The sequence below is a fragment of the Frieseomelitta varia genome, unplaced genomic scaffold, assembly GCF_011392965.1.
Source record: "Frieseomelitta varia isolate USP_RPSP 00005682 unplaced genomic scaffold, Fvar_1.2 scaffold_255, whole genome shotgun sequence".
NCBI lineage: Eukaryota > Metazoa > Arthropoda > Insecta > Hymenoptera > Apidae > Frieseomelitta > Frieseomelitta varia.
The window spans coordinates 314,654-325,744 of NW_025109985.1; the positions used below are offsets into that span (position 1 = coordinate 314,654).

Here is an 11,091-nt window from a genome sequence, read left to right on the forward strand (position 1 = left end):
GAACCAATCAGAGTCTCAGCATCTATTGTTACTGTATAGTAATTGGGGCAACGTACAACAATTGAAATTCGCTGGGCCGGGCAATATTAGTAACAAATTGGAAAAGGACCGTAAGAAAAAAATTCGTCTGCTTTTTAAAGTAGGTTTTTAACGGGTGTTTTGCATAGATACATTGCAGTATCGGGTGTACGGTGGTAAGGTGAGCGCTTGACTTGTACGTCGCTGGACGTGTACGAGTACCCCACCTTGTGATTCGGCCTACGCTTTGACGAGATACCTCTATTGGTATTGGGGTCTCCGACTCGATCGTGGCAGGTTGGATTTACCCCGTTTATCATTGAGAAAAACCGCCTTGGCCAGACTACGTTTCTCGAATCCTAACGTTTTCACCGTTGCTCTTTTCAGTAAGACTCCTCGTAGGGCCGAGGGGATCGCGTGGATCTCGGTATTTTTTTTCCCCCCACTGAATAGAGCGTCCCAATTGCTGACATTTCCCGCATTTGAGCCACGGCAAGGTATGGCGTTTTTGAGAACGGTGACGCGTTGCAGTGCCGGTAAAAAGCTGAGGAAGTGTCTGCCACTTCCTGTCGGCTTCGTCGAAAACGTAACGAAGCCATCGGTGCAGTTGGTGCAGGTGCACGACCGCGAATACACCGGCGGCAGTACCGCTGACGTGAAGCCGGCTCCACCACGACAGATCGATCCTCTGGATTTGAAGTTTAACGATCCCGTCGCCGCTTTTAAGAGCAAAACCACGAAAGAACTGCTCCGTGCCTACGTCGTCTATCAGCTATGCACCATCGAGTACATCGTCGAGAACAATATGAAAGTAAGTCGAAATCTCTGCTTCCTGAAGTCGTTTATTGCGTGTTAGTATTTGCGTTATTGTTATACGTATGCCTGCGAATTGTCGTATCCCTGTGACGTATCTCTGTGAAATAGCGTGACATGTGCTTTCACAGCGTCCTCTCTCTTGCTCTCTTCGCTAGCCTCTGCCTTAAAACTCCGTTTCAGTATCGGAGTCACATTGTAATTTTTCCCCTCCAAATTTATTCATATACGCAGAATATAAATTCGAAAGGAATTTACGAATGTAGTTATGCGTATCGTTTTCAAGATTCAGCCATCTAAAAGTTTAAAAATTCTACAATATGAGCAATTCAACAATCATCTGGTATAACATGCGTACAATACATGCAATAGATACAATCGTGATACGTATCGTGTGATATAAGTTGTTATTATATATATATATATATATATATATATATATACACACACATTTTGGAGTATTTTTATCGCCACTTATGTATAAAACAACGATTCATTCATAGTAACGTTGTGCTAATGCGGAGAATCCTTTCTCATATCAAAGCCAGTCGTACGACGTTAATCATGTTAGTTGGGACTCTGAGGTAAATAATTGGTGTTCTGTATCTATATTATATTATGTATCTACGAGTTACGTATGTGGCTTAAAGCAATCAATGAAATTATATAAACCACATAAATCTAACACATAATATGTAAAAACAAATTTATTCCTTAGGAGAATTTTATAATTTTAGAACTGCGTAAAATTCTCTTTAGTAAGAATTTCACGGAGATAAGATTTACGCGTTGCTTTGTACCGCAGGAAGGAAGGAAGTCGTCTATTATACAATAGTATTGGAGGAATGTGAAGTTAATTAATTTTGAACTTCTCCCTGTTCAAAGAAGATGACGTTCCTCGAATTGCGAAGAAAGAAAGAGATTTTTACGTACGAGACAGCGACCTTTTTTATCGATAGTGTGACGATTCGAAGCCGATTTATACGACGTGGCATGCCGCATTATTGATTTTACTACTGCTTAATACATTGAATCGTGCTAGCGATTTTGTCTCGTGGCAAACTCATAGCGATGACCAATTACGTAACCAAGAAGGAACAATCGGTTCTGCAGAGTGGACTGTAAAAATCTAAGATTACTGACTGAGATGTTACTACTGTACTGTCCAATTCAGCGTCTACGGCGCGACGCCTTTTAATTGCTCTAATCAATTTTCATTCCAGGGCGATGTGTAAGTAAGTACAACACACTCGCGTATGACTTGAAGTATTATTATTTATGGTATCGATGAATTCTTCATTTCTAACTTGTCTTTTGCAAGCTTTATTCTTACTCGGGATCAGAATTGTGCTTAAGCTCTGCTTTAGATATTATTAGAGCTCACGTGCTGTTTGCCAAAGTATATACATATTCTCAATCGGAATTTTTTAAATTTGTCAAAGGTATGCAGTGAAATTGTGATAGCGAAACTTGAGTATTGGACTTGACTCGGATTTATAAATATATATATATATACTATATACTGAACTTGATTCAGTTACTCATCGTAAGCACGGAAGTTTCCTTTATCCGGATTTCATTCCGAGTCTAATTGTCAAGTGTACGTTCTATTAATAGGATTGTTTCATTGTTATTACATGTGCATACCACTGCATTATGAAAATCGAATCTTGTTCATATTTAGTTATACAATAACACAGCTTTCGTCGAATGCATAAATAGAAGAAGAAGCAGTTGATGATTCACTTCCTATCTTGAATGTATGAACCTTGCCACATCGTATTGATTATTATTGATTTTTAAAGTGCGACATGACTCCGTAGTGTCTCCCCTTTAGACTGTTGGCAGACTTGCCAAGAATTACATTTTGTAGCAAATAATACTTGGTGAAACGTTTGTTAACACGCATACTTTTTGGAGCTTCTAATGACTTTTCTATTATGCTTGAACCTCGTTTAGAATTTTCTCAGAAAATCACAGCTTTGGATGTATGCACATTGAGTTTAGTTTTCAAATGTTGGAATATTTTATAGTAGTTTAAAGTTCATAATTTGTAAAAAAAAATGGCGCGGGCAAAAAAGTACTGTAATTTATGCTCGTGTTCTAAAAAAAGCCGTTCCACATTTAAATACCGTTGAATTTAATAGAGATGTTACAGGTTCGCTTTATCTACAGATTAACATAGACTATCAAAGACCAATTACTCGGACACTTGAAATTCCTGTTCGATATATTGTACATCGATTAGATAAAAGTTGTAGTAGTAGTAATAATTAAATGAGTTTTGTGATTACGTCCTCGTAAGACATTTTTAATCCTCTGATCTAACTCTGGAAAACCCCTCGAAACGATAATAAAATATTTCATCATGATCTGCAATTATTTTCAAACAAGTATCTTAATCCTGGAAACATGTCACTATTATTGAATTTTTGTCATAATCTTTCAAACTATACCGATATCTTGGGAACATGACAGTAATAAGGACTACAAAGATAACTGATGATTGACTGGATTTAATTGCTCGAAAATAGCATAACTGGGAGAAGCAAACTTTTCAGGAAATCGGTTCTGAGGTTTTCAAATAAAATGGAAATTTAAAACGCTGTTTAAATTGCGTAAAATTTCAGTGGATAAGATAATAATAACGCAACAATTCCAGGGAATATGATCTTCGAGAGAATTTCTCTTCGGGATATCGATCTTTTCTGTAATTCGATCATTCAGTAGGGGAAAAATTTGATAAATGAGCTGATTATTCAATAGTGATTGATCGCACATTTCATTCGCAATTAAGATTAATTTAAGATCAATTTCAGATACGAGAAATGATTCATATTCAAGAAATTGATTTTTTACTTTTGCATTTGCAATACCCGCCTTGCTGGAACATTTCTTTGTTTTTCATTTTATTTCGTTTCTCTTTCTCTCGTTACTTATAATCCAATTGTAAAAATTTAATCGATTACAAACTAGAAGTCATTGGGAATAGAAGTACCTAGTAATTTTGAAAAATGTTCGTAAAGAGAATTGGAGAGAAATGATTATTATTATTATTGACGCATAGGGAAGGTGTAATTTCGTGACGCTACATCGCCATGTGTGTCTTTGGTATCACGGGAGATTAAAGGGATCGGATCAAGTCGAGTTTAGTATGTTAGTGTAATTTAAAGATATTGCATCTTCGGACTTCTATCTTTGTTCTAGATCTTTTCTAAAACGTTGATCAAATGAACGATGCTTAATCAATTTTAGTTGACACTAATAATATAATAATAACATAAATATAACAATTTGAAATGAATTTCTATAAATCGAAAAATCATTACGATTCGTATTTGTCTAAGGCAGCAATTTTACAGTCGTCGTGTCATTAAATCAATTTTATATTCACATAACATTCTAACCTTACGTAATATTACATCAAGGATTACTATACTATATTTCAAAATAACAAATAACAGAAAAATCCAGTAACGCTCTTTGAGAGAGCTCTAGATAATAAAATAAAACGAAGTTGTTGTTACACATTAATTATGCACGTGTTAGAAAAAAATGTACACACGTATTTCTAACCATTTAAATACGAAGATATAAATAAACCATAGGTTGCTACTAGAAACAGCTGAATTACGCGTGAACTGTAGAAGCGAAATGTTAAATATAGTTCGGACTGCAAAGGGTTAGGGAGAAAGAATCGTCGTCTGTGTCATAGTTTCTTGGATAAAAATTCGAAAATTTGACCGACTCGCCTCGAAAATCATTTTGTTCACCAAACACACAAAGTTTGGGATCTTGCTTTCGCGCGTGATTACAAAGTGAAGAGCGATAGTAGATCTGGCGATTTCGTGGCAACCAGATCAAAAAGATAGTTTCAAGAAGTGGGGAAAACCGCGAGAGAGAATCTTCGAGATTTTGCGAACTTCGTTCCACAAAAGGGAAGTTTGAATTCTGGCGAGCCGCTTTGATTGCAGATGAAACAGATGAAATTCATTCATGTTCTCACGGGTGCATCGTACACGTTCGCCCGGCCATGTTAAACGTGTTTTAATGATGAAACACACCAGGTCAAAGCGAAGCGTGTCTCGCCCCGGGGATACTTGTCTGCCGTGTCGCAGACTCGCTTTAGACGGCTGCCAGACGATAGAGAGCACGGTTTCGAAATCTTTCCATAAACATCGTGTCTACGGCCGCATTGCACATACTGATCGGGTCGCGTGTTAGCCGCACGCTTGCATCGCTATGCACCTGACATAAAATGCGACGGATGCGTTAGTCGCGCGCACGCATGCGCGTTCCCTGCATCGTCCGAATGATCTTTCTTTTTCTCCGAATCTCGTGAGGTGAATTTTTTTTATTCGACACACCTGCGAATTCGACTGTACATGATCCATAGCTTTGTCGAATGATTCGTTTTTGTTAACGACACTTCGATCTTACAATTGCCATTTCGTGGATATTGTTTCGAGCTCGAAATTCTGCAGAGGAAGACAGATCTCTTTGAAATTTATAATCTTGTTGGTACGAAGTAGATCAAACGTTCTTACGTTTATTGGTTGTAAATTCTCGATTGTTAAGAATTGTTCGAGGACAATGTGCGGGACAGACAAGGAAAACATCAATGTCTAAATTTACATTTCTGTCGTGTACGCGTGTCTTACGTGTTGACGTAACGCCGAACTTCTTATCAGATACAGAATTTCGTGGAAACTTGTCCAATATAAATTGCAACTACTTTTAGAGGAAACTCTGTTAATTTAGGCGCAAAGTTTAGTTTTAAAATTTATGAAAAAAAAAAAAAAAAAAAAAAAAATTCTTCAATCTGCCAGAAAGGAAAAAGATATACTTTACTCGATTTTATTGTTATTAATCTCGCGGTTACTAACTTCACTGACACCCTATAGATACACGCGAGTACTAGTGAATGAAAGGGAGAAAGGGTTCCACCAATGTTCTTTATTGGATTCAACCGAAATGACACGTGATAAGTAGTCTCAAGGCCGACTAGTTCGTCCGAAGTTGCCGCACTTACAACGGGACAGCTTTATGCTGAAGGAAACGTGAATTATGATTGTCAGCCGACGGAGTCATTGCCAGTGGAACGTTCCTCATTAGTAATCGTGATCAGTTGGACACGTGGATGGAATTAGCCGCTCGAAATTCTCTCTTCTGCTTTAAATTTTTCACTAGCTTCTCATCAACCCATGAGAATCATTTTGTTCCAATTTAATATCACTTTTGTAATATTTTGCGATATGTTACTTATTTAACAACACGTGGTATTTAACTCACACGGTGTATTATTTTAGGTTTTATCTCTCTTGTCGACGATTTAGATTAAAATGGTTTTGCTACATATATACGCGTTAGATCAAAGATGTTATCGGGTTCATTAATAAGCTACAATATATATTGTACAGTTGTACAAATTGTTGGATAATCATAGGATAAAAGTTGGATTACTTGTTACAGTCTTTGACTTTTGCTATAATTAGAATAAAATGCTCCGGTTACGTTTCAATTGAAATGATCTTCGAATTCAAAAATTCAAAAGTTCAAAGATTTAAAAATTCAAGTATTCAAAGATGAATTAAATAATATTCGCATTCCTGAGAGAGTAAATATCAAAAACACAAAGAGATATTACATTAATGTAACATGAAATTATTCAAAATGGCTTAAGAGCGACAGTTGTATATTTGCAGGAATTTACATTTTCAAGCAAATATTGAGCACACTCACGAACAGAGCCTTGGAAAATACCTACTATAAAAAAGGTGATTAGGTGTATTGACTGAAGATACATAGTCTGTTGTTGACTGGGCTAACAGTAGTATCTTACAATAGATCGGTCAACAAGTTTTTACACTATTTAAATAGTATTTTCTCACAGAACAGAAATCTTGTATTTTACCTACTGCATTATTTGCTATAATTTATTGAATTTCTTTTCTTCGCTTCAAAGTTTCATACAAATTTGGAACGAAATTGCTTTCTGTTTGCGGTATGCTTTTTCGCAAGACAAGTTATTTCTTTTCATTAACGCTACAAAAAAAAAAAAATTGTCCAATCATGATTAACAGCTGACCGTACGTGTAAAATAGTCCTCGAGTTTTAACACACACACACACACATTCAATTATAATTTCGCATTCTCGCGTAAATCTATTTCTACAAATTGCTCGTGAACTCCGGTAATTCCTGTTAATTAATGTTCGTTAACACGAGGATCTCAACTGTGAATGATTTAATCAACAATTAAAGGAGATTCATAATGAAACTCGTTCCGTGCAAATTTCTTACTGCGCATCTGAATTCACGAGAAGGGAGAGAAAGTTTCAAAGAGAACTTAACGAGCGAATCATTTGAACTGAACTAGCAAATAGTTCTACGGAGTATATGGACCATTTTTGCCAATCGTAAATGCGCGTAACAGCGCGTTGAGTGTACTGTCATACACGAAGCACTTGGACGTTATGCGATCAACTAGATCTTTCAACGAAAACGCGTGCAAATGATAAGATTATGTCAGACAGCCGGACACTTGCAAACGTTTGCACGCGTTTTAATGGGAACATTAAAATTATCGATGGCTAATTGCTCTCTACAATTAGTACTTTTTTTTATTACCAATAAATGTTGATTTTGATTTCTAAAACATTCTCACCAAACACACTACTGTTCGTTCATTCAATCTGTTATGGATGATGGAAACGATTGGAACTAAGGTGCTTGACCAAATGATATACTCTGTCGCCAGATATTTGGAGCGTGATAGCTCCAAAAATAGAGTTGGAATGCAACGTGAATTTAATCTCTTAAAAAAAAAAGAGAAAAAAAGAGAGAGAAAAAAGATACCAAACATTGTCAAATCCCTCTTGAAAGAATCTCAGGTTAGATCGCGAACAATGTTCTAGCGCCAGTGCCAAGGTAAGTCAACAGTCAAAAAGCGATCAGAAGTCAGATTCAAAAAGCTTGTCGATGAAATCTATACTCCCGAATTCAATTACTCCTTATCACTATCAGCAAAGGGGAAGCTGCAATCTAAACACCGGTTTCACAGAACGGTTTGAATTACTGCAAATTGCTGGTGCCATTCCGAGAATGCAGGTCAGGGATTTGAATGCAGCGTTCAAACGATGCAGCGCGTGCATGTTTTTTCTTTTTTTTTTCTTTTTTCCTCCCTTGCTATTGGCACACGGAGTTTGTCTGTATATTATTCTGGATAAAATGATAGCACTTTCGCGCAGTCATACTTCTGAATACACGTTTATGAACGTTCAAACACTTCCTGTTTTCGTGCAAGCTTCGACAACTGGCTGAACTTATCAAGAAGACTGTCTAATCAATCACATGGTTTCGCACTTGTGCAAAATAATGGCTCGAGAATTTGTGAAAACCGTTCGTGGGAGTTACAAATTAGAGACGTTTGATCAGAAGATCTAGATCGAACGAAAAGAAACTGAAACATAAAAACTCCTACGTACAAATTTCTTATTTTCCATTTCAATGATGCTACAATCTCTATTTATCTGATTAATAATTCTCACGTGTCCGAATCATTTTTCTAGCCATTTCTAAATACTTGTCGTCATCGGAAGTCCTTGCAATCAGAAGCTATTCTGATGAATGGGATATTGAACAGAAGAAATTGCCCGCGAAAATGCTTCTAGACATAGCCCGGATAGCAATCAAAGGATTTAATGAACGGGGAAGAGTATATCGAATGTGAAATTTCCGATGTACGGGGCCATCGAACAGAGATTCCAATATATATATACATATGTATTCTGAAGAGGGATAACAAAATCAGGGTGATGACTGATCGAATGAACCAAACACTACCAAACATCGAAAATTAAACGATTCACGCAGAATCCTGTTTTAATCCTGTAAAAAAAAGAGAATCGTACGGATTAAGTCGGAGATGTATTGCAAAATCCTGTGCAAAGTTCGTAACTCGTAAATTCGCAATTGTTGGTGAATTTTATCGAGTGTACCACTTGAGAAACGTGTCTATCTTTCTAGTGCTTTGAGTAACTAGTTGTTATGTACTTATCGGTGAGTATATATAACGTTGGCAAACCCCAATAATCTCCGTGAAACTTCCTTATCTGCGTTACACAAATAAAACGTTAATCAATGTGTGTTTTGCGGCTTTTTTCGTGTAAATATTCTAGATTTCGCACCCTCGAAGATCAATATTCGTAGCTTCTTGACAAGTTATTATTAAGTAATTATTCGCGTGCGGCACATCAATTTCATCAATTCGAACGAGGAATCAATTGCTATTATACACTCGCGATAAAATGAAACAATCGTGATTGGAGGGAACGACGCTGAATGATGGCGCTATTCATCGGTTGGGAAATTCCTCCCTCGATACTTGATTCCTACGATTTCAACGATGAATTATCCCGTGAAACCTAGCGAGATCAGTCCGATGTAGAAACGCCAGCGTAATTACGTTTCAACCCTATTCGTTTGCATCACAACCGTTCTATTCTCAGCTCGCAACTAATTACCGCTTCTTGTTGACCGAGCGAAATTGCAACAAACTTCGTCCAATATTTGTTGATTATTTAATTGATCCTTTAATTTTCTCCCTTTTGCCATTTTATTCTATCCGATAAGAAGATCTTCGCACCAACACGATAGTGATATTCGTCAACACTTTAAAAATTCAATCTGTTTGTTCGTTGATACAACGAAGCTGAAAAAGCGATCTACGAGATCTCTGGTTCGCGTATATATTTCGTATCTCTTTACGCGTAAAAGGAGATGATAGAATTAAATCTAATTTTGGAAGATATTCTACACGGCGAATATTTTGAGACTAAAGCTAGTAGCTGAAACGCTTCCGTTGTTTCGCCCGTACACACGAACAAATTCGAATTCAAAAAGCACAAGCTATTGGCGCATATCTCTAACTTCGCGTCGGAAATCTACGATGGAATTTCTACGATGAAAAGAATTACGGATCGTTTCGACCACTCTGTTAACGTTGGTCTGCTGGTATTAAAAATGTCCTTTGGCATTTGCCTTGCCGAGGTCGAGATATCGCGTGTTTTGCTGGTTAAGCAAAAATGGTGGCAGTTTTATCGACTAGCAGTTAATGTCTAAGGATGAACGTTTTTGCCAAGACCGTATTGATCCTGGCCGAGTTGCTAGATACAGTTCACGCGGCGGCTATACACTCCTGTGATCAATGGCTTATGAACATCGCATTGCACGCCAGATACGTAGCACCTCGAAAGTCAAGAAGTCATCCACTTCATCAAAGACAGGCGGCTGCGAGCGTCGATTATTCCGACACTTTCGATTTTATCTGTAATCGGTAACTGGAAGAGATTTGAAAGGGGACTGAAAGGCGGAGGGAAACGCTCCGACAATTTTCGAATCTTACATTTGACAGTTCTCGCACATCTGAAGTTATATTTAGTAATTTTCTGTTTCATCCGAATTTCTTTCTCGTTTGAAAAGAAAAAAGAAAAAAAAAAAAAAAAAAAAAAAAAAAAAAAAAAAAAAAAAAATAGCGAGCTGAAACCGTGTGATGCTTTCCGCTCGGGCAAAATCAGAATTTCAGTCGGATATTTACAACTGGTGTCCGCACGTTAAAATAACTTTCACATCCTTCGGAAACCCCCAAGATCAATTCACAAGAGATCTTTCTCTAAAAATAGTTTTGAAATTAGAAATTTATTCTTGAGAAAGAATGTATTGGGACGTTACAAGAATCGACATGTGAAGATGGATTAACTTCTCATGTTAATAACTCCAACACGCGGTTGAGAAGGAAATATTTCTCATTAAATATTTGTGAACGATCAAATATCTCAAGTCAGTTGGACGAAAGCGAGTTTTGTACGACCCGAATTTCGATTACTCAATTCAACTGTATCATTCACAGAGATCTCGAGGACTATTTTTATTCTGCATATTTTACGCTTTGGCACGTGAACAATATTACATATTTTATGCACGTTTGGCACGTTCGTCTCACATAAGATGAATTTTATTTGGTAGTTAGTGATACTTGATGCTTGACCACTGTAATAAATTTAACAGTTAACGACATAAAAGTTGGCAATTGGAAATTTTCTAATAGAATTTTGTGCAAATTAAAACAGACATGTGTATCTAAGGGAGCAAAATCTAATTTTATGTACATATATTTTGTGATATACATACTTATTATTTATACGATATTCTAAAAATCACGATCGTCACCTAAAAAGAGAATTTTATTTGTCTTGCTAG

At 36.8% G+C, this 11,091-nt stretch overlaps 1 protein-coding gene across 2 annotated transcripts in view; it reads left to right on the plus strand.

The window, feature by feature from the left end:
- The window catches only part of LOC122528732 (proline dehydrogenase 1, mitochondrial), a 17,681-nt gene continuing 6,590 nt past the window's right edge, over positions 1-11,091 (plus strand). Inside the window, exons 1-2 of one of the 2 annotated variants that reach the window (XM_043654163.1) lie at positions 1-315; positions 406-829. In XM_043654163.1, the coding sequence (XP_043510098.1) occupies positions 518-829 (312 nt within the window). In that variant the 5' untranslated portion in view covers positions 1-315; positions 406-517. Of the gene's footprint in view, positions 830-11,091 lie in introns of both variants that reach the window. The other variant, XM_043654162.1, reaches the window with a different exon arrangement.